Here is a 23,467-nt window from a genome sequence, read left to right as displayed (position 1 = left end):
ACACAGATTCCAGAGAGCAGGGGGAGAGCAGAGAGGAGAGGAACAGAGAGGAACCGAGAGGAACGAAGAGGAAAGGAAAGGAGAAGAAAAGAAAGGACTGTGACAGAGGAGAGGCCCGGAAAGAATTCAGGAAACAGAGGAGCGGCAGCGCTGGACAGAGAGAGAGAGAGAAGTCGAGGACGAGACAGAGGTCTGGAACTTCTCTGCTGTGTTCCCCAGGGACCGGGTCAGTGACCACAGCCTCCACAGGAACTCTCTCTCTCCACTGCTCCCCCCTCCTCCTCACCCGCCCTCCTCCCGCCCTCAGCAAACATGGCTCCCTCTGTGTGGAACACGAGCGATCGCGTCTGTTAAAGCCCCCGGAGTCGCGGCGCGGAGCGCAGGGGAGCCGAGCGTTGGGAGGCGGTTCATGGGGAGGTGAGTGCCGGACGGGCACAGCCATGGGGAACGTGTGTGGCTGCGTGCGCGGGCCCAAGGAGGAATGCTACGTTGATCCCAGCAAAGCCCCCCTGAGCCCGGAGAGCAGGGAGCTGCGAGGACGACGCTACTTCCAGAGGAAGAAGAAGAGGAAGTCAGGAGACTTACAGCCCACGGAGTCTCTGCTGAGCCGTGGAGGAGACAGTCTCCAGGACGGGGATGTCTCCGGGGGCATGGAGCCCCGTCGCGGCCCAGAGCAGGGCCCCGAAAGCAGGGCGGAAGACGGACCTGACGGGGAGAGTCCCCCAGAGGTGGAGGAGACCCCCAGCGCCAGGCCAGGCAGCATCAGCTGCGGTGTCTACGTGGGTGAAGTGCAGGTGAACCGCAGAGCTCCGCTGGGACAGAGGTTGGCTCTCCGCTCGGGGCGGCTGTCCCAGCAGCAGGGGGCCGGCGTGGAGAGCAGGCCCGCCGGCCAGGCCCCGCTCCGGGGCGTCACCCGGACCTCCAGGGACGTGGCCCCCAAGGACGGGCTCCTGGGCCGGAGGCTGCTCCAGAAGCAGCTGAGGAGGGTGGTGAGCTTCGGGGCGGTGGAGCACACCCTGCACACCCTGAGGGGGGACGACCGCCTGGCCGTCAGCCTCCCCAGGATCATCTGGAGCTCCCAGGTCCACCGGCGGACGAGACGCACCCACACGCACACCTGCTCCGGGGCGTCAGGACCCTCTCTGGGTCACACGAAGGGTCCCGGGGCCTCTGTCATGTGTGCTTCCGCCAGACCTGAGGTAAAGCCGGGGTATTAATTGTCAACAGGAGGTCCGGCATCGGAGCAGCAGGGGTTGGGGAAGGGGGGATGTGTGAGGAAGGGTGGAATGGAGCCTGGCGTTTCTCTGTTGTCGTCAAGGAATAAGCGCTGTATGATTTTGTTGAGTGTTTCTGCGTGTGTGTGTGTGTGTGCGCGCGCGCGCGTTTGTGTTTCTGCATTCCATTGCAGTGGCGCTCCTTGGAAACTGTTGTTTTGGAGTTTCTGTGCGATCTGTCTGTGTGACACTGTGTTTCTGTGCGATCTGTCTGTGTGACACTGTGTTTCTGTGCGATCTGTCTGTGTGACACTGTTTCTGTGCGATATGTCTGTGTGACACTGTGTTTCCACACTGGGGGAGCGAGAGCCACCATGTGCAGTTCTGAAAGTGCAGTGGGAGAAGTCTAAATATACTCTGTGACACGGTGTAAGATTCTCAGGACTCGAATGAGCACTGTCATCACTGCTCCTGCCAAGCCAGTTTGGAAACAGGAAATTGCAGATCCTGACAGAGTTTGTGGAGAGCTTTGTCCTCAAGACGTGTCACTTGTGTTGTCTTAGATAAACTGGGCAATTTAATTTAATTGTTTTTATGATTTAAGTGACCATATACATCATTCTGTTTTCTTCTGTCTTTACTTTTCACATGCTTTACTCAACTGGAGCAAAGCAAGCTTCTTCTTATTACAATTTCTGATTCTTATTTTCCATGACATGTTCCCCAGTGCTGGGCAGTGCAGCAGTCATGTTCCCCAGTGCAGCAGTCATGTTCCCCAGTGCTGGGCAGTGCAGCAGTCATGTTCCCCAGTGCTGGGCAGTGCAGCAGTCATGTTCCCCAGTGCAGCAGTCATGTTCCCCAGTGCTGGGCAGTGCAGCAGTCATGTTCCCCAGTGCTGGGCAGTGCAGCAGTCATGTTCCCCAGTGCTGGGCAGTACAGCAGTCATGTTCCCCAGTGCTGGGCAGTGCAGCAGTCATGTTCCCCAGTGCTGGGCAGTGCAGCAGTCATGTTCCCCAGTGCTGGGCAGTGCAGCTGTCATGTTCCCCAGTGCAGCAGTCATGTTCCCCAGTGCTGGGCAGTCATGTTCCCCAGTGCTGGGCAGTACAGCAGTCATGTTCCCCAGTGCTGGGCAGTACAGCAGTCATGTTCCCCAGTGCTGGGCAGTGCAGCAGTCATGTTCCCCAGTGCTGGGCAGTGCAGCAGTCATGTTCCCCAGTGCTGGGCAGTACAGCAGTCATGTTCCCCAGTGCTGGGCAGTGCAGCAGTCATGTTCCCCAGTGCTGGGCAGTGCAGCTGTCATGTTCCCCAGTGCAGCAGTCATGTTCCCCAGTGCTGGGCAGTCATGTTCCCCAGTGCTGGGCAGTACAGCAGTCATGTTCCCCAGTGCTGGGCAGTACAGCTGTCATGTTCCCCAGTGCTGGGCAGTGCAGCAGTCATGTTCCCCAGTGCTGGGCAGTACAGCAGTCATGTTCCCCAGTGCTGGGCAGTACAGCAGTCATGTTCCCCAGTGCAGCAGTCATGTTCCCCAGTGCTGGGCAGTACAGCAGTCATGTTCCCCAGTGCAGCAGTCATGTTCCCCAGTGCTGGGCAGTGCAGCAGTCATGTTCCCCAGTGCTGGGCAGTACAGCAGTCATGTTCCCCAGTGCAGCAGTCATGTTCCCCAGTGCTGGGCAGTACAGCAGTCATGTTCCCCAGTGCAGCAGTCATGTTCCCCAGTGCTGGGCAGTGCAGCAGTCATGTTCCCCAGTGCTGGGCAGTACAGCAGTCATGTTCCCCAGTGCTGGGCAGTACAGCAGTCATGTTCCCCAGTGCTGGGCAGTACAGCAGTCATGTTCCCCAGTGCAGCAGTCATGTTCCCCAGTGCTGGGCAGTACAGCAGTCATGTTCCCCAGTGCTGGGCAGTGCAGCAGTCATGCGGTCATGTTGGTTGAGAAACTGAAGAAGTTGTTTCTGCCAGCAGAACATAACATTTACATGTTGATCATGTTCACCTTACTGTAGCAGTGACAGACATGTTTCTGCCACTGAGTTTGAATGTCCTGTAATAGACATACAGTTGAGTGCTTCTTAATGCTAGTTAGCTTCATGCTAGTTAGCTCAGTCAAAGCTAGCTTTCGCTAGCTCTTTAAAAGTAAAATTCATGCGGGCTTGATCCATGCTAACTTATGCTAGCTCAAGCAAAGTTAGTTTTTCTTAGCTCAATCAATGCTAACTTATGCTAGCTGAAATCAAGATACAGTAGCTTGCTCTAGCTGACTAAACATACTCACCAGGGGCCAGTTGTTCAGAAGTGATCTGACTATTGGATTGGATCACATCTTAAAAATGGGTTGTTCAAAATAACAAAAATGATTCTGAAATTGGATTGGATAAGGTAATTCAGTCTTGGTTTTGGTCTGGATCAAACCTTCTATGTGTGCTGTTCAAAACGTTTTAGTCTGGAAAAGGAACAAATCACTCTTCCCCAACTTCAGAAAACGAAAGACAGACTTGAGATCCTTGAGTTTCAAAAAGCTGGTCTCTCCACAACCGAAGACTTTAATTGTTTACTATTGGACATTTAGCCTTTTTCATATTTTGAAACACATGTTCAAAATATTCACATTATATTTGTGAAGAATGTATCTTTGTTTGTTTTCAATTGGTTGCGGGTCACATGATGGCTCTGACTGTTTGGATTGTTTTATTTTGACCTTTTCTGTCTCTTCAAATCAAAACACTTAAAAGTGACCCCCATGCTGGCTATTGAACCTGTTCTTTAAGTAGCAAGAAGCCTACATTGTTATATGTTGTCCCATTTATAACACTGGGAATCCGAATTTGGTCATCTTGAAAAGTTTGTATCTGGATCAGGGTGATCCAATCTAATGTTGCTTTGAAAAAACAGCACAAAAGTAAGATTGATTACCTGATCCTGGATAGCAAAACATGGGATTTCAAAATCCAGATAATTCTGATCCAGATGAAACTTTTGGAACGACTGGGGCCAGATGTTTGGGAGTGTATCTCAGTCAACATTTCCTTGAACATGACAACATGCCAGCACTTCCAGAGGAGGTTCCAAAGTCCCCTGGAGCGAGGGTCAGAGAGGTGAAGCCGCCTTACGTCAGAACGAGGCACGTAGACCTCTTCCTGCACTGCCCTCTGGGTTGCCATGACCACGTGGGTGTGTTTGTTTAGGAGGTTATCGCTCCATCTCTCCCTCAAACAGGGGGCTAATTATTTGCCAGCTGGATGCCTCGTTGACATTTCTAGCATTTCTGACACAAAGAAACTGTGATTAGTTAACCAAATAAGGACACTGGACACGTTGTTGGCCATTTGCCTTGGTGGAAAAAAAAAGTTATTCAGTCTTAGAAACGGAAATAGTCCCTCTCAGGATGTGGAAGCACACACACACACACACACACCATCACACACACACCATCACACACACACCATCACACACACACACACGCACACACACACACACACACACACACACACGCACGCACACACACACACACACACACACACACAAAAGATAAAAAAGATACGGACACTTTGTTGACAATAATGAGTTCCTATAGACTGGATAATGTCTGCTGGTTCTGGAGATGTTCAAAGCCCTGACAGTGATGTGGCTTCTCTTGTCTGACCCTGGCTCCTGACGTCTGTCCATGTTGAGTCAGACAACCTTCTTTGTTAGTACACACAATAACTTGTAAGCGCAACCCCAACCCTCAACCCCACCCACCTCCGTCAACACTATGAAGTTGATCCTGCTTTAGGATGTGAGTTGATAACCCACAGAAGTCAAGTTTGTATGTATTTGTAAACCAGTACTTGTTAAGCCATGCTGATTCTTTTGATGTGCCATTCCATGTATTACAATGCTGAACACCACACACACACCTGTCTGACGTGGTTGGTCTGGCCCAGTGTAGTGAGAACAGCTGTCTGACGTGGTTGGTCTGGCCCAGTGTAGTGAGAACAGCTGTCTGACGTGGTTGGTCTGGCCCAGTGTAGTGAGAACAGCTGTCTGACGTGGTTGGTCTGGCCCAGTCTAGTGAGAACAGCTGTCTGACAGGGTTGGTCTGGCCCAGTGTAGTCAGAACAGCTGTCTGACGTGGTTGGTCTGGCCCAGTGTAGTCAGAACAGCTGTCTGACGTGGTTGGTCTGGCCCAGTGTAGTGAGAACAGCTGTCTGACGTGGTTGGTCTGGCCCAGTGTAGTGAGCTGTCTGACGTGGTTGGTCTGGCCCAGTGTAGTCAGAACAGTTGTCTGACGTGGTTGGTCTGGCCCAGTGTAGTGAGAACAGCTGTCTGACGTGGTTGGTCTGGCCCAGTGTAGTGAGAACAGCTGTCTGACGTGGTTGGTCTGGCCCAGTGTAGTGAGAACAGCTGTCTGACGTGGTTGGTCTGGCCCAGTCTAGTGAGAACAGCTGTCTGACAGGGTTGGTCTGGCCCAGTGTAGTCAGAACAGCTGTCTGACGTGGTTGGTCTGGCCCAGTGTAGTCAGAACAGCTGTCTGACGTGGTTGGTCTGGCCCAGTGTAGTGAGAACAGCTGTCTGACGTGGTTGGTCTGGCCCAGTGTAGTGAGTACAGCTGTCTGACATGGTTGGTCTGGCCCAGTGTAGTGAGAACAGCTGTCTGACGTGGTTGGTCTGGCCCAGTGTAGTGAGCTGTCTGACGTGGTTGGTCTGGCCCAGTGTAGTCAGAACAGTTGTCTGACGTGGTTGGTCTGGCCCAGTGTAGTGAGAACAGCTGTCTGACGTGGTTGGTCTGGCCCAGTGTAGTCAGAACAGCTGTCTGACGTGGTTGGTCTGGCCCAGTGTAGTCAGAACAGCTGTCTGATGTGGTTGGTCTGGCGCAGTATAGTGAGAACAGCTGTTTGTTTCTGTCATAACGCCTGTCAGAGTACCTGTTATGTTTTCAATCCTTTCGATCTCAAAGGCCCATGTCTGTTGACTGTGTGTTGGTTGATGTTCTCATTAACATGTCTTTCACAGTTATTTTATCAAAGCAACCTTGTGTGTGCTGACTAGAGGCTATCTCACTATATACAATATCATGTTATTCACTTGACATAATGCACATTGGTGGTGAACTGTTGGCTTGCCCCTGTCTATGATCTCACCTCCTGGCAGAGGTGTGTGTTTGTGTGTGTGTGTGTGAAGTTCTTAACAGTTCTTGTAATCGTCTTTCGTGTCTCACATTCCTCATGTTGTTATCACACTAGATCTGTGATGGGTGCTGTACATGTCTGTGCCTGTGTCGTTAACATGTTGTTCATGTGTGTAGTGTGCCTCAGCTCATGTTGTTCATGTGTGTAGTGTGCCTCAGCTCATGTTGTTCATGTGTGTAGTGTGCCTCAGCTCATGTTGTTCATGTGTGTAGTGTGCCTCAGCTCATGTTGTTCATGTGTGTAGTGTGCCTCAGCTCATGTTGTTCATGTGTGTAGTGTGCCTCAGCTCATGTTGCACCTTTCCCCAGCAGATCTCTGAGATCCACGTGTGTGGGGAGTCAGAGGACATGACGGCCAAGGAGCGACTGCTTCTCTGGACCCGGCAGATGAGCGAGGGCTACGTCGGCGTACGCTGCGACAACTTCACCTCCTCCTGGAGGGACGGGCGCCTCTTCAACGCCATCATACACAAATACAGGTAGGGCCCCATCAGTGACATCACACACAAATACAGGTAGGGCCCCATCAGTGACATCACACACAAATACAGGTAGGGCCCCATCAGTGACATCACACACAAATACAGGTAGGGCCCCATCAGTGACATCACACACAAATACAGGTAGGGCCCCATCAGTGACATCACACACAAATACAGGTAGGGCACCATCAGTGACATCACACACAAATACAGGTAGGGCACCATCAGTGACATCACACAACAAAACAGTTTGGCCTCTCAGTAACTACACAGAGTCCATACTGCAGGTTGAAGGTGATTAGCCCCAGTCCTCCTCCCCTTCTTCCACTCAGATCCCCCTTCTGCCTCCTGGACAAGAGAGGTTGGAGGGGAACATTCGTGTCATTTCATTATTTGCAGTCTGAATGTGGAAAGTCAACAGAAAAATGAGCAAACATTTGACGTACGTGTGGTTTATGTGTTCTGGTCGGTTGCTGTGTGTGTCTCTAGGACTGGTCTGGCTGCCTTTGGCTCCAAGGCTAATGCAGGGCGAGGAGGAGGAGAGAGGAGGAGTTAGGAGAGGAGGAGGAGTGAGGAGATAGGAGGAGTTAGGAGAGGAGGAGGAGTTAGGAGAGGAGGAGGAGGTAGGAGAGGAGGAGGAGTTAGGAGAGGAGGAGGAGTGAGGAGAGGAGGAGGAGTGAGGAGATAGGAGGAGGTAGGAGAGGAGGAGGAGTTAGGAAAGGAGGAGGAGAGAGGAGGAGTTAGGAGTTAGGAGAGGAGGAGGGAATAGGATTTAGGATGGAGGAGTTAGGAGTTAGGAGTGAGCGATTAGGAGTGAAGATTGGGGCGTGTCATAAGTCCCTCATCATAAGTATGTCTTCATCTGTAGATGGTTATAAACAAGCTATTCCTCAGTGCAGCAGTCTATGAGCAGTCATATCTATCTATCTGTCCGTCTGTATGTATGTGTCTGTCTGTCTGTATCTATGTATCTATGTATCTATGTATCCATGCATTTATGCATCTAATCTATCTAATCTATCTATCTATGAGCTCGACTGTAACTTGTTAAACTGTTAACATTAGCTAACAAATTAAACGCTACAGTAATTGGCACAGTAGTTGGCTAATAAACATAGGCTCATATGTTACATAACAGAGCAGATTTCCTCAACAGAACCTGGGACCAATCATCATGCCTGAGGTGACCAGAATAAAAACCTCAGTCAGAGCAGTTTGGGTTTAATTTCCTTTGCAAATACTGAGTTTCCTAATCTCTCTCTCTCCCTCCCTCTGTTTCTGCCTCCCTCTCACCCTCTCTATCTCTCCTTCTCTCTGTCTACCTCTCTTCTCTATCTCAATCCTCTCTTTTACTCTCTCCATCCCCTCCATCTCTGTCTCACTCTCTCTCTTTACCTTTCTTCTCTCATTATCTCTTTTTCTCTCTCCCTATCCACCCACTCCATCTCTCTCTGTCTCTCCCTCCCCTTTTCTCTCTCCCTTTCCCTCTCTCTCTCTCTCTGTCGTCCCCCCCCCCCCCCCCCCCCCAGACCGGACCTAGTGGACATGGGTCGTGTCTCGGCCCAGAGCAGCAGGTCTAACCTGGAGCAGGCCTTCACTGTGGCTGAGCAGCTGGGCGTGGCCAGGCTGCTGGACCCTGAGGGTGAGTCTCACACACATGCCAGAACCAAGAAAGCATCGCCGCAACTTACGTTTGTCCTCACTTTACTATTTTTAAGGGGATTTCTAGTCCCCACAAGATCAGTTGAACAAACAAACACACGCACACACCTACATACAGACATACACACACAGCCACACATGCATCCAATTGCATCGAGGATTGCAGCCGGCAGCTAGGTAGCACTGTATTAAAATAACTTGGTAATGTGTCAGTAAAAACAGAAACACACGCATGTGCACACACACATTCCTCCAGCGGTGGTTTTGACCCAGCAGGTGAGCATTCCTCCACACATTCACATTTCTGTGTTGTCAGAGAGCTGAAGCCATGCACAAGGAGCTAGGGTCTGAAATCAGAACTTGTCACGTTTACTTCATGTAATGTAATATAACTAGCACTCTATGAAGACCAGCTGAGACATGACTGTTGCTGGTTAATAACATTAAATGTAGTGTGTTTTATGTAAGTTAATTACTGTAATGTGATTTAGTTTTACAACAGTTTCCAACATTAAATGTAATGTGTTTCATAAGAGTTAATGACATGGCATGGGATTTGTTTTGAACAGTTTCCATGGTGTAGTTTTGTAAAACTCTCTCTTGGAAGTCGCTTTGGATAAAAGCATCTACTAAATGCATAAATGTAATGTAAATGTAGTGTAATGTGTTGTGTAATAGTTAATGACATTTCATGTGTTTTGAACAGTTTCCTTGGTGTAGTGTAATGTGTTGTGTAAGAGTTGCACGGTTTGCCGTCTCCTCAGACATGGATGTGCAGTCACCAGACGAGAAGTCCATCATCACGTACGTGTCCACTCTGTTCGACGTGTTCCCCAAGGTGCCTGAGGGCGGCGACGGCATCAACGCTAACGTGAGTCGCTACAGGCCCGCACACATACACATGACGCTCTCTCTCACACACACACACATGCAACACAGGCTTGCAAACACATATTCTCACACATACACACACACACACACATATGCTCACACAAACAACACATCACATATACGTACACACACACTGCCTGCTGTAATGTACTGATCCAGAGTACTACTGAAATGTGATGATCTGTAGATAATCTGAGTCTCCTCTTCTCAGGACGTAGATATAAAGTGGGTGGAGTACCAGAACATGCTCAAGTACCTGAGCCAGTGGATCAAACACAACATCACAGTGATGGCAGACAGGGCCTTCCCCAATAACCCTGTGGAACTCAAGGTAACACTTCTAATGACATCATAGTGGAACTCAAGTTAACATTTCTAATGACATCATAGTGGAACTCAAGGTAACACTTCTAATGACATCATAGTGGAACTCAAGTTAACATTTCTAATGACATCATAGTGGAACTCAAGGTAACACTTTTAATGACATCATAGTGGAACTCAAGGTAACACTTCTAATGACATCATAGTGGAACTCAAGTTAACATTTCTAATGACATCATAGTGGAACTCAAGGTAACACTTCTAATGACATCATAGTGGAACTCAAGTTAACATTTCTAATGACATCATAGTGGAACTCAAGGTAACACTTCTAATGACATCATAGTGGAACTCAAGTTAACATTTCTAATGACATCATAGTGGAACTCAAGGTAACACTTCTAATGACATCATAGTGGAACTCAAGTTAACATTTCTAATGACATCATAGTGGAACTCAAGGTAACACTTCTAATGACATCATAGTGGAACTCAAGGTAACATTTCTAATGACATCATAGTGGAACTCAAGGTAACATTTCTAATGACATCATAGTGGAACTCAAGGTAACACTTCTAATGACATCATAGTGGAACTCAAGTAACACTTCTAACTAATGACATCATAGTAGAACTCCAGTAACACATCTAACTAATGACATCATAGTAGAACTCAAGTCCATGCAGGATCTAATGAATATGCTAACATGCTATGACTAAAACATTCACCTGTATAAAAATCTTCTTGGATACCTGTCAGAGCCAGGTTAGGAATACAAAGTGCTGAATGTGGTTGTGCTGGGCTGGGCCCGAGGGGCCCGGGGCTGAGCATCGACACGCTCTCCCTGGCTTCACAGCCACAGCTAGCGTCTCTGTCTGGTCATTAGAGAGGAACACTTTATCAGAGTCTAGCAGCGAGCAGACGCCTTTACTCCGTCGCTGTCGACAGTCAGGCGCTAGCTGGACAGGAACTTGGTATGCTCCATCCTTCGGTTCGTACACCAGGACATAGTGTGAGTAAACAGGAAGCGATGCCGTCAGACTTGTAGGCACGGTTCAGGGGTATTGATGTAATGTATTGATTTTGTGTTGGATGTTCAGGGAGGGTGGCGCCATCATTGGACTCAGTGACTGCTTTCTCTTCCCAGGCACTTTATACCCAGTATCAGCAGTTCAAAGAGAATGAAATTCCGCTGAAAGAGAACGAGAAGTCTCGGATCAAACATCTTTACAAAATGCTTGAGGTACGTAGCTGTGGTGCACTGCCAATGGCCCCAAGTCAGATCGTAACAGCAGCTGAAGGGGACAAACTAGGATGCTGTGTGTGTGTTCCTGTCTGTTTGTGGTTATGTACGTGTGACTGTGTGCATGTGTGCGTGTGTGCGTGTGTGTGCGGTGGTGTGTGTGTGTTATGTGGAGCAGGTGTGGATAGAGTTCGGTCGTATCCAGCTGCCCCAGGACTCTCACCCTAACGACGTGGAGAAGGACTGGGGGAAGCTGATCGTGGCCATGCTGGAGAGAGAGAAGAGCCTGAGGCCTGAGGTGGACAGGTAGGCTGCTGCACACACACACACACACACTGCACATACACACACACACACACTGCACATACACACTAACACACACACACACACACTGCACGCACACACACTGCACACACACACACACACACACACTGCACACACACACACTGCACACACACACACACACTGCACGCACACACACTGCACATACACACACACACACTGCACACACACACACTACACACACTCACACTGCACATACACACACACATACTGCACATACACACTAACACACACGCACAGAGACTGCACACACACACTCTCACACACCCTCACAGACATACACACACTAACTCTCTCACACACACACACACACACACACATGATTTACAACCATACAACATAATTATCTGACATATTTCAGAGCTGATCCCTTATCCGACCCGACTTCATGCTAGTTACCTGGTTTGTGTGCGTATGGAGGTGCGCCTTCTCTGCCACAGGTTCATATTCCTATTCTGAGTGTTTAGTCATCCCCATGAAAGATGGATCTTAGGTTGAGTCACTTCAAATAGGTTTAGCTGTACAACGTGACCCGTAGCTACTGATTGATAAGGATCTTTGTTGCTTACCGGTCGTGGGTTTGTTTGCTTGTAGTGCTCTGTTGGGATGACTTGGCTGAGATAATGTTGAAGGAAGTTCTGTATAGATAAGCTTCACATGGATTCCACCTGTTCTGTAGACATTGCGGTTTCTGTTGGAAGTAGATAGGTTCATGAGTACAGTAAGTTGTTTTGTTGGAACAAAGGTATTGGAATTGTATCACAGGTCGGCACCAGGTGTCTTATCAGAGTGTGAAAGGATTTGAGTCCATGGCTAGTTTGGTTTGTGGTGTGTTTTTAACGTGTGATAAGTCTCAGAGGAATTGAATGTCTTGAATGAGCATACGCGTTTCAACACGACCACTAAATATACAAAATGTACACTGATGTTTCCCAGCACAAGCATGGGTTTGTTTACATATATAGGTATACATCTGACTCGGTCACAGGTACACAACGGTTTTTCACATCCAGCCTCTATCTGTTTGGAAAGCCCCTGGGTAATAAACGCTGCCTCTGGTTAGATAAACGTGTGTTTTGCTGGCCAGTGACATGGCACAATCACACTGATAACGAACCTGAGTGAAGGCTGGTAGAAGCATTAGCGGTCTTCCAGGCTACATGCCCATGGTACTGTACTGTCACTGCCTGAACCTGCACTCGGCTGTCTGTACAAACATGAACCATGCCATCGCCCGGGGCAACATATTCTTGAAGGGTGGGTTCATGTTTACGTTCTCCTCCACAGAGGCAGGTGTGTGTGTGTGTGTGGACACGTAGTGCTCTATAAAGGAGAGGCTCTGCCAGATGGTTGTGTGTGTGTGTGTGCAGCGCGTGGAGGACTGTGGGGAGGACACGTGTCGAGTGTGAGCAAGCAGCCACGCAGGGCACACTCCAAGCAGCCACGCAGGGCACACTCCAGATTCCCCAGGCTTGAGACTCGGACAGCTGAGAGGGCTGTGGGGAGTGTCGTTTTTGCGCGCGTTTCGTAGTTTTCGGGCGTGACGTACGATGAACAGCAACCTGGCGTACTGCAGCAGCCTGTCCTCGGTCAGCACCTTGACCAGTCTGGGCTCAGCTGAGAACCTGCTGTCTGGACCCACCATGGAGCCTCTGTTCTCCAGCAGTCCTGTGTTCCTCAATAACAGCATGTCCATGTACGGACCCCGGTGAGTCGGAGCTCGACGGATGATGAAGGCTCGACGGATGATGTCTCCCTGGTTCGGGTGTTAACAGTCTAGATTTGATATTGTAGTGCTGGAGTATCGTTGACTCAGCAGATTATGTCTTACTTGTTTTTGTGTTAACGGTCTAGATTGAATATTGTAGTATTGAAGTATCCGAGTGGTATAATAATTCAGTTTGGTTTGAAGGAATGCACCTGAGCCTGCAGTGCAAAGCACAGCACAGTGTTTGGAGTTTAGCAGATCAGACAGCATGTGCCCTTGAAGAGGGTTTGTGCTTGAAGCTGAGTTTGTTTCGAGCACGAGTCCAGCACTAACGTGTCCCTCCCTGTGTTTCAGACTGGAGAGACTGCAGCAGGTAGCCAACAGAGTCCAGAGAGACTGTGTGTCTGGGGAGGACAAGCTCGCCGTGGCCAGGACCGCCCTGCAGTCTGTAAGACACGTTTCAACAGCACAGCGTACACTTTTCCTAAATACACTTCTTCTCCAAAACGCCATGTAATCATAGTTCAAATTGCCAAAGAAGTGCCACATTATTTCCACACCCTGTAATTATCTCAGGCCTTCGGGATGAAAAGAAAAGTATTTTCCTGAGAGGTTGTCCTGTTTGTCTGTCAGGACGCCAAGCGCCTGGAGTCGGGGATCCAGTTCCAGAACGAGGCGGAGGTTGCGGGCCACCTGCTGGAGTGCGAGACGCTGCTCAGGCAGCAGGTGCTGGACATCCAGATCCTTCTGGACGGGAAGTTCTACTTCGCTGATCAGCTTGTCCAAAGGTAGGTCACCTCAGCCAGGCACACGAACGAGCGTGGTCTAGCTTCCGCAGGGAAAAGGAACTCGACATACTCTCTCCTACCAAATTGTATCTTGGACTGTGGATTTGACTGTCAGAGAATAAGCCTAGCTCAACTCTAAGCATGAATGAGAATAGATATTTTGTAAACATGTTGTACTCTACTGTTGTGTGTGTGTGTGTAATAGTCCTGTATTGGAAGACGTCTCTCACGCAGTGTTTGTGACTCTGCAGGGTCTCCAGGCTTCGTGACGACCTCCTGTCCCTCAGGAGTGAGTGTTCCTCCGTCTACAGCCAAGGCCACACCCTGACCACAGAGCAGACCAAGATGATGATCTCAGGCATCACCCAGAGCCTCAACTCAGGCTTCTCCTCCAGCCTCACCCCGGCCCTCACCCCCGGAGGCCTGGGCACCCCGGGGTCCACCTTCACCTCCAGCCTTACCTCCGGCCTCACCCCCGGCCTCACCCCTGGTCTGCAGCCTGGCTCTGGGCAGGCCTACGTGGGGGGAGAGGGAGAGGGGATGGACCCGGGAGCCCTCCAGCACCTCAAGCACATGCAGATACGAAAACCCCTGGGGAAGTCGCTAGGAGACCCCAACATGACCGAAGAGGAGGTCAACATGAACTTCGTTCAGGACCTCCTCAGCTGGGTGGATGAGATGCAGGTAAATATTCTGGAAGGTTCTGGTGCCTGACAAGACTTTTTCTGTCTTGGACTCTTCGGTTGTCTGCAGTAAAGTGTGGGTTTAGTGAGGGGAGAGGTTGAATGCTTGTTTTGTGTTTCTTCTGGAAGGTACAGCTGTACCGTGCAGAGTGGGGGTCTGACCTGCCCAGTGTGGAGGTGCACATGGAGAGCCACAAGACTATTCAGAAAGCCATCGACGAATTCCAAATGAGCCTTAAAGAAGCTAAACTTAACGAGGTGTGTGCAGTAACAACAACAGCCAGGCAGACTTGGTTCTGTGACACATTTTATGATGGGTTTGCATTTCTAAGTGAAGACATTCACTCAACTTTCTCTTTTTGTTTCCTCTCAGATTCAGATGAACCAGCCTCTAAAACTAACATATTCTGAAAAACTGGGTAAACTAGAGTCTCAGTACAGCAAATTACTGGTAAGTTGTCTGGAAGGAAAATGTGCATTCACACATCAGATATGCTTGTTTTGATAACCTGGGCTGCCCTGACTCCGTTTCCTCTTCCTGACCCACCTGTCCAGAGCTGTTCAGGGGACAGGCAGAGGCACCTGGAGAGCCTGCAGGACTTTGTGTCGCGGGCCACCCAGGAGCTCATCTGGCTGAACGAGAAGGAGGAGGAGGAAGTGGCCTTCGACTGGAGCGACCGAAACAGCAACATCTCCAAGAAGAAGGACTACCATGCTGTGAGTTTCTCCATTGATAGATTTGGCTCATTACTCTTGACATTCAGCACTCAAAGTATTCAGTTTCTTGTAAAAGTTGTGGAGGAGCTGGTGATGTGGGCAGGGCAGGGGAGGGGGGGGGGGGGGGAGGGTCTGTGGTTTGGAGGAATGCCAGGCACCTGGCTGATGCATGGGATTGTCTTGGCTGTGTTTCCAGGACCTGATGAGAGAGCTGGATGACAAGGAGGAGGTGATCAAGTCTGTGCAGGACAAGGCAGAGACCCTGCTGCTGGAGAACCACCCGGCCAGGCTCACTATTGAAGTAAGAACTGACGACCGCTCCTAAAGGAGACAGAACAGTGTGTGTGGGGGGGTGGAGGGGAAGAGTGACCCCTGTGGTGACCCCTGAGGTGACCCCTGAGGTGACCCCTGTGGTGACCCCTGTGGTGACCCCTTAGGTGGCCCCTGTGGTGACCCCTGTGGTGACCCCTGTGGTGACCCCTGTGGTGACCCCTGAGGTGACCCCTGAGGTGACCCCTGAGGTGACCCCTGAGGTGACCCCTGTGCTCTCTTCTCCAGGCTTACCGGGCTGCCATGCAGACTCAGTGGAGCTGGGTGCTGCAGCTCTGCTGCTGTGTGGAGCAGCACCTGAAAGACAACTCTGTCTACTTTGAGGTGAGCTGAGAGCTAACTCTCTCTGAGTTCTGACTGTAGTCGCTTCAGGGGCAGATAGATCTCATAAGCCAGCTCTCTCTCTCTCCCTCTCTCTACCTCTCTCTCCCTCTCCTTCTCGTTCCCTGTCCTTCGTTACAGTTTTTCAAGGATGCCAAAGAGTCCATGGACTACCTGAAGAGCCTGCAGGATACGGTGCAGAGGAAGTACAGCTGTGATCAAAGCAGCAGCCTTCACAAGCTGGAGGATCTCATCCAGGAGTCCATGGTACGCTGTCCCACCACCGGGACCCAGATCAATCCCCCACCTCAGTCCTTCAACTGGAACCACTTTGTCATGACCTGCTGTTATGGATGCTGTGGTAGCATTGTGCATCACAAAACACTTAAGAGCTTCGCTAGGGTCACGATGGTGGTGGTCGTTTGAATGCACTGTCTTCAGAGGCTTTTCACAAGACATAACTTACCACAGAAAATGTATTTTCAATGAGACAATGAGGTGACTTGATGGTGGCTGTCTGATTCCTCCAGGATGAGAAGGAACAGCTTCTCCAGTACCGGAGCAGCGTGGCGGGGCTTGTGGGCCGGGCCAAGGCTGTCGTCCAGCTCAAGCCCAGGAACCCAGAAAGCCTGGTCAGAACCTCCATACCGGTGAAAGCCATCTGTGACTACCGACAGATAGAGGTAGGGCTCCGTACGGCCGGATGGGTTGGTCCACTCTGTCACACTGTATGGTATATACTCCATGAGGGGTTAAGAGGATGTAGGGAGATACATACCTCTATATTCAGACAAGCTTTAAATATTGTATTAATATTGATCTGCCTCTCCTAGATAACCATCTACAAGGACGATGAGTGTGTACTGGCCAGCAACTCCCATAGGGCCAAGTGGAAGGTGATCAGCCCGTCGGGGAACGAGGCCATGGTTCCCTCAGTCTGTTTCACTGTGCCTCCGCCCGACAAGGAAGCCGTGGAGCAGGCCAGCAGGTGGGGCGCTAGGACCCAGAAGCTCCCTCACAAACTCCTCTGAGAATATCTGTGTCACTGACCTCTTAGCCGTATTTCACAACTGGTGAAGATATTCAATGACAGAAAGCAACCTAAACGCTCCACGAAATCAAGTTCAACCCAGTTTATCTCTCCTATTCAAAAATGACAATGATTCCCTCAGTGTTGTAGACCTTCAGTACAGCACGGGCAGTGTGAACGGCCTGGTGTTCGTTATCTTGTGACCTCTGACCCCTGACCCCGTGTTGACCTCTGCAGGATCGAGCAGCTGTACCAGAACGTCCTGTCCCTGTGGCATCATTCCCACGTCAACATGAAGAGCGTCGCATCCTGGAACCTCCTCATGGCCGACATCCACGCCATCCGCAAGTGGAACGTGTCTTCGGTACGTTCTCTGCTGTTCCGCGGATTACGCAGACATGGAGGTCTGTGTCCGTGGGAGGACGGTGCATAGTCTTCACTGAACCTTGACCTTATCTTATTGAGCTCCTCTAGTGAAATGACTGCAATGTAGACCCAAACACAAAAGGTCATGAATTGGAAACTATATGGAAGTGGAGATCACATGCAATTGAATCCAAGCCTCACTATTATGAGTCACGATGTCCTCTCCGTGCTTGATCGTGAGTGGTTGCTCTCCAGGGAGCGCTTCTTCACGAGGCCCAGACCCAGGATGACGGTGTTTCTCTGTCCTCTACAGATCAAGACCATGTTGCCGGGCGAGCACCAGCAGGTCATTAGCAACCTGCAGTCCCACTTTGAAGACTTCCTGGAGGACAGCGAGGAGTCGGAGGTCTTCACCGTGGCAGACCGCTCTCAGCTGGAGAGGGAGGTCCAGGCCTGCAAGGAGTACTACGAGGAGCTGCTAACGTCTGCAGAGAGAGGCAAGGCCACGCTAACCGCTAAATACTCCTGCTAATGCTAACATGCAGTCTGAAGATAGGGGGGATGCTAAGCTAACTGCTAACGTTACTCTGCTGACACGTAAAACAAAGTCTGCAGAGAGAGAGGCGATGCTAAGCTAAACGTTAACGTTACTCAGCTAATGCCAAGGAGTCTGCGGAGAGCAGCAAGGCTAAGCTAGCCACTAATCTACTCTTCCTCTCTGCTAAAGCCAAGCTAACGTTACTGATGTGTTATAACGGGGGGCTGCTGCCTGGTACACGCTTGGCAGAACTCCTCGAGGGGAACACATGGTTCTATAAGCCTATTAGACATGAAGTTAATACCTTTTGGAATGATTATTTAACCTTACGAAGCACCCATTGGTCTCAGTGCTGGAATGGTTGGTGTGAGGGCACTGGAATGTGTGATCGTGTGAGCTGTGTTTCCATCTTATGTTTAAGGGATGTGCGAGAGTGTTTCTACAGCACATTTGCATTTGGTTAAGGTTAATCATTTAACCATGGCAGGCAGAACACACTGCAGGAAAGGATTAGCCCTAAGGTGTTCATGATCTTGATAGTCTAACAATAAATCAGCAGTAATCTGTTGATCACTGGCCAATAACAGGGTCAGAGATCACATCGTTCTCAAGATTTACACACACTTTGGTCTCTAGTTCCCAAATCTTCTAATTGAAGCATTGTTTCAAGGCATGTTTTCACTGTGGTCATTCCTGTGTGTTTGTTTCTTTACCTGATCTTCTATGTCTTCATCACTGAACAGAGGAGCATGAAGAGTCTGTGTACAACCTGTACATCTCGGAGCTGCGTAACTTCCGCATGCGTCTGGAGTCGCAGGAGGAGCACCTGATCAGGCAGATCCGCACGCCTCTGGACCGTGACGACCTGGAGCAGAGCGTCCAGCGCATTGCAGAACAGGAGGTACGGCCCCCTGGAGTCTGTTAGAGAACCAACAGGGGCCTCCCTGGAGTCTGTTAGAGAACCAACAGCCCTGGAGTCTGTTTAGATTAGCACTGCAGGGCAGGGAAGCGACTGGAGAGGATTCCAACCATAAGGACCTGTTGTGTTCATGAAACACGCTATAACGTCAACCCACTTGCATTCAGTAATGATACTAATGATGCCCCCTTCCTGTCCCCCTCCTGCTCTCCCTGTGCCCCGCCTCCTGCCCCCCCCCACCACCCCTCTGCAGAAGAAGAGGAGTGAGCTGGATCAGCTGAGGGGGGACCTGGAGGCCATGAGGGAGAAGTGTGAGGTGTTCCTCCGGCAGGCCACCGCCTCACCGTCTGTCCCGACACTCTCTTCCGAGCTGGACGTCATCCTCCAGAGCATGAACCAGGTCTACTCCATGTCCTCCATCTACCTGGAGAAGTAAGCCGCCACCTCTGAACCCCGTTCAACCTGGGGTTTTGTTAACATTTGTGTTTTGAACATTTTTCTGGACTGTTTGTAGCCAATGGTTGATCACTGCAGAATTCACATCACCACACTACAATAAAGATCGGTATTGGAGTTCCCTAATAATAAACTGTTCATGTAAAAAAGAAAGTTACAGTGTAAAATGTGTTCTTAGGTAGGTGCTTTGGTGTTTTCTCACCATTTATCTGTGTGTGTGTCACAGGCTGAAGACTGTGAGCCTGGTAGTGAAGCACAGCCAGAGTGCAGAGGCATTGGTCAAGACATTCGAAGCCAAACTCTGTGAGGAGGACACCATGAACTCTGACCTGAAGTCCATAGAGACGGTTATCAGCAGACTGAAGGTAACACTGACATGGGAAATGACATCACTTCCTGTTTGATGCTATCATGCACATGAGCTGGTTGGAAGTTCATACACCCTGTCTTGAGTGACGGGGAAGGCAAGAAATAATAATGTGTTCATTTAGCTGGAGCTTTTATCCACACTGATGTACATGGAGGGATTTGAACCTACTGATCTGTCAAATGTTCTACCACTGAGCTTCCCAGATTGTGACACATCACCGTTTGTGCTCATCAACCCTGTCAGCCATCCTCCATGCCCCAGGAGATTCAGTGCCAGTGGCAGACCTTGGGAGATGTTTATCTAAGGTTAACACTTCCTTCTTCTTTATTCTACAGCAATGGCGGACAGAGATTGACGACCAGCGCGAGGTTTTCCACGACCTGGAGGACGAGCTCCAGAAAGCCCGGGCTGTCAGCGACCGCATGTTCAAAACTCACAACGAGCGTGACTTTGACCTGGACTGGCACAAGGAGAAAGTGGACCAGCTGAGCGAGAGGTGGAACAGTGTCCACTCGCAGATTGAGAGCAGGTCGGTGTTCCTTCAGATTCCAAAAATACCTTCCCTTGATGTGACCCGTACCTTGTCATGCAGTAATGCATAGCAGCCTATATGTTGTCCAAAAAAGAAATTCTGGAAATGTACACGACAACTTAGTGAACCTCTGCCATCTGTGGTGTGTTTATCAGGCTTCGGGATCTGGAGGGCATCGGTAAATCTCTTAAATACTACAAGGACTCTTACACCAGTCTGGACGAGTGGGCCAGAGAGGTGGAAACCATGCAGAAGAAGACCCAGGAGAAGCACCCTGAGGACAGCAAGGCCCTCACTGAGCTGCTCAACCAGCAGAAGGTAAACAAGAAGAAACACCGCGTTGAATTTCAAATGAAAACACGTCTGTTAAGAGATTAGTGTTGCGTTTGCACAACGTGTGAGAGCTTTTCTTTGGCCTGTGTTATCCAGGTTCTTGTTGCTGAGATGGAACAGAAACAGACCAGGATGGATGAGTGCCAGAAGTACTCTGAGCAATACTGTGGTGCAGTCAAAGTTAGTCCCCAACTAATGCTATGGACATTCCTGAAATGCAACCAAATATCCCACCTATCTAGAGGATCAAAGTTTACTTGGTTCCACGATAATGTTGAAGCGTTTCCCTGGGTTACAAACGACCTCCCGCACCGTATGTTTTCAGGATTACGAGCTCCAGATGATGACCTACCGAGCGATGGTGGACTCCCAACACAAATCTCCCCTGAAGAGACGCAGGATGCAGGGATCGTCTGACGCCATCCAGCAGGAGGTGAAGATTCTAGAATGGGCCAGAAGTTGATGACAAGACGTAGGGTTCACACTGTATATTCTAATGCAATGCCCCCCTCTCCTCCCCCACCCCTCCACAGTTTATGGACCTCAGAACCCGCTACACCGCTTTGGTCACCCTCATGACGCAGTACGTGAAGTTTGCCAGCGAGACGTTGAAGAGGACGGAAGATGAGGAGGTAGGGAGCGGCTGGAATGGGAATCCAGGGTCACAGCTCATCTGGCCTGCTATTTACAGCTTATCTCAGCATGGTTCTTCAGGAAACATGTATTAGACTAAATGCCTTCTTTTTGGTTGAAACACTTTTGGCATGTCATGGCAGTTTCACATGCACATATAAAACAGCACTTTACATTAGAAGTATGTAAAACTGTTTGCATGAGTTGTCACTTTACACTTTGTCACTGTGTGTTTTGAATGGGATGGGGGGATTACTTCCAGCCATATTAAGAACAAATTCAGGTTATTGTTGGTTACCCATTTAATACAAATGGAGAAATTTAGCTTTCAAGCTAAATCTTGAGGGCTTATGCACCGTATTCCCCATGCAAGAGAAACACTCTTTTGCATTGCTGTTGGTGGCGGTGAACTCTGTCAACTAGCTTGTCAATCCTCCTGTCACTGGAATGGAAATGCTTTTTCACGTCATGGGGGAATTTGCTGGGGAAAATTAACAACGCTGCAAAACCTCGCCTCTCCTTGGTAAGGATGTTATACCCGCTAAAATAGTGAATATTCAATTTCAAAATTCAACTTTTGGAATGTGTGGATGACTTGTTGTCTTGCCTTGTAGAGCAGAAAGGCTTCAGAGAGGGCAGAATACCTCACATGGACAGAGACCATGGAACTCCAAAAGGCCTCAGGGGAGCAGGCGATTGGTCATCTTCAACAGCAGGTACAGGAACTGGAGACGTCATTGGCTGAGAGGCAGGCACAGCTGGAAAGCCTCGGGGAGGAAGTGGAGACACAAAAGAAGTCCATTGAGGACCTCACCCTCCAGAAGTCTAAGGCAGAGTTTGAGGTGCAGCAGTTGCGAGCGGAAATGGAGATTGCTGTGAAGGGAAAAGCTGCTGTGGAGCAGGAGCTGGGCTACGCCAGACAGCTGATCCAGCAGGCAGAAGCCAAGCAGTCCTCCCTGGAGGAGAGTCTCCGCATGCTGAAGAGGAACATTGAGGAGGGCACTGTGGCCCGCAGGAAGCTGGAGGACCACCTGAGGAGGAAGGACAGCGACGTGCAGGACCTGGAGGAGCACAGCCGAACCCTCCAGCGAGAGCTTAAGGCCAAGGAGGGTACGGAGGCAGAGCTGATTAACCATGTCCGTGTCATGGAAATGGATAAGGCCCAGCAGGTCAAAACCAATGAGACCCGAACCGTCCTCAGCGAGTCCAGGTCTTCCACGGTCAGGGAGAACGCCCCCCTCCCTCACAGCATCCAGCAAGTCCAAGCTGATGTGGAGGCGGAGGTCCTACATCTCAAACTGGAGGAGCTGACCAAGGTGAAAAAGAAGGCGGAAACGGAGATCAAGACTTTGAAGTCGGAGCTGAACGCCGTGTTGATGCATAAGAATATCGCAGAGGAGAAGGCTCAACGTTTCAAAGAGCTTCTGGAGGAGAGCAACAACAGGTTGAAGAAGCTGCAGTTGGACATCGAGCTGGACAGAGGCAGCATGAGGCAGAAATCCGAGGAGCTGAGGCAGGAAACGTCCGACCTGAAGAAATCCATCTATGTGTTTCAAGAGCAAATCAAGTCCCTACAGAGGGACAAGTCCTCCCTGGAACAGAGGGCTATGTTCCACAAGACGGAGGTCGAAGGCATGAAAGAGCAGCTGAAAATCCATCAAGGACAGCTCCTCCAGAGGAGCACCATGGAGCAGGAGAAAGGTCACAAGGTCAGGTGTCTGGAGGACGAGTTGGCCACCAAACAGACGGAGGGAGAACAACTCAAATACAAGATCAATGAGCTGACGAGGATTAACATGTTGTTGGACAACGATGTAAGCGGGCTTCAAGTCAGCATCGAGTCGCTTCAGCAGGATAAAACCTTCTCTGAGCAAAAGATGAAGTCGTTGAAAAACGAGGCAGAGAGCTGGAAGCAACAGCTTCAAAAACTTAAAGAGGAGTTTGTGTTAAAACAGAGATCTGAGCACGATGTGCAGCTCAAATCCAGGAACCTGGAAGCAGAGCTTCAGAAGAGCGGTATGATGGCTGCCCAGTTTCAGAAGCAGGTAGAAGACCTGATGAAGGTGAACAAGGAGATGGAAAATAACATGAAGAACCTGAAAGCAGAACTAGAGAAGGTGAGAATGGAAACTGGAACCAAAGATCAGCAGGTGAGCATTTTCAAGTCTCAGGTGGAGGCCACAAAATCTCAGGTGAGGATCATCGAAGAGGAACTCCTGAAGAAGACCCAAATCTCCCACGAACTTCAGATCAAGCTGAGAGACTACAACGAGGAGGTGAGGAAGACAGCCGATCTTCAGCAGAAGAACAAAGAGCTTAGCTTGATCATTGCCAATTATGAGAAGGAAATACGGACTCTCAAGTCTGATCTCAGCTTGGTTGGCACAGAGAGGAATCTGGCCAATCAAAAGGTCCAGGA

General features: G+C 49.8%; 1 protein-coding gene across 3 annotated transcripts in view; it reads left to right on the top strand.

Moving 5' to 3' along the window:
- Positions 1–23,467, top strand: part of dst (dystonin) — a 136,876-nt gene that overhangs the window by 41,030 nt on the left and 72,379 nt on the right. The window contains exons 1-28 of one of the 3 annotated variants that reach the window (XM_062462991.1): positions 8–1,199; positions 6,692–6,858; positions 8,391–8,503; positions 9,288–9,394; positions 9,626–9,745; positions 10,887–10,982; positions 11,161–11,288; positions 13,387–13,480; positions 13,666–13,820; positions 14,072–14,504; positions 14,633–14,761; positions 14,877–14,954; positions 15,059–15,220; positions 15,417–15,521; positions 15,779–15,874; positions 16,013–16,138; positions 16,402–16,554; positions 16,705–16,859; positions 17,139–17,265; positions 17,581–17,764; positions 18,549–18,706; positions 18,978–19,156; positions 19,407–19,545; positions 19,886–20,079; positions 20,238–20,400; positions 20,512–20,595; positions 20,741–20,848; positions 20,949–21,047. In XM_062462991.1, the coding sequence (XP_062318975.1) occupies positions 441–1,199; positions 6,692–6,858; positions 8,391–8,503; positions 9,288–9,394; positions 9,626–9,745; positions 10,887–10,982; positions 11,161–11,288; positions 13,387–13,480; positions 13,666–13,820; positions 14,072–14,504; positions 14,633–14,761; positions 14,877–14,954; positions 15,059–15,220; positions 15,417–15,521; positions 15,779–15,874; positions 16,013–16,138; positions 16,402–16,554; positions 16,705–16,859; positions 17,139–17,265; positions 17,581–17,764; positions 18,549–18,706; positions 18,978–19,156; positions 19,407–19,545; positions 19,886–20,079; positions 20,238–20,400; positions 20,512–20,595; positions 20,741–20,848; positions 20,949–21,047 (4,611 nt within the window). In that variant the 5' untranslated portion in view covers positions 8–440. Of the gene's footprint in view, positions 1–7; positions 1,200–6,691; positions 6,859–8,390; positions 8,504–9,287; positions 9,395–9,625; positions 9,746–10,886; positions 10,983–11,160; positions 11,289–12,774; positions 13,033–13,386; positions 13,481–13,665; positions 13,821–14,071; positions 14,505–14,632; positions 14,762–14,876; positions 14,955–15,058; positions 15,221–15,416; positions 15,522–15,778; positions 15,875–16,012; positions 16,139–16,401; positions 16,555–16,704; positions 16,860–17,138; positions 17,266–17,580; positions 17,765–18,548; positions 18,707–18,977; positions 19,157–19,406; positions 19,546–19,885; positions 20,080–20,237; positions 20,401–20,511; positions 20,596–20,740; positions 20,849–20,948; positions 21,048–23,467 lie in introns of those variants that run through there. The other 2 variants (XM_062462990.1, XM_062462992.1) reach the window with 2 other exon arrangements.

This window comes from Osmerus eperlanus, chromosome 6, assembly GCF_963692335.1.
Source record: "Osmerus eperlanus chromosome 6, fOsmEpe2.1, whole genome shotgun sequence".
NCBI lineage: Eukaryota > Metazoa > Chordata > Actinopteri > Osmeriformes > Osmeridae > Osmerus > Osmerus eperlanus.
The sequence above is the reverse complement of the archived record's forward strand: the minus strand, read 5'-3'. Positions and strand labels throughout refer to the sequence as shown.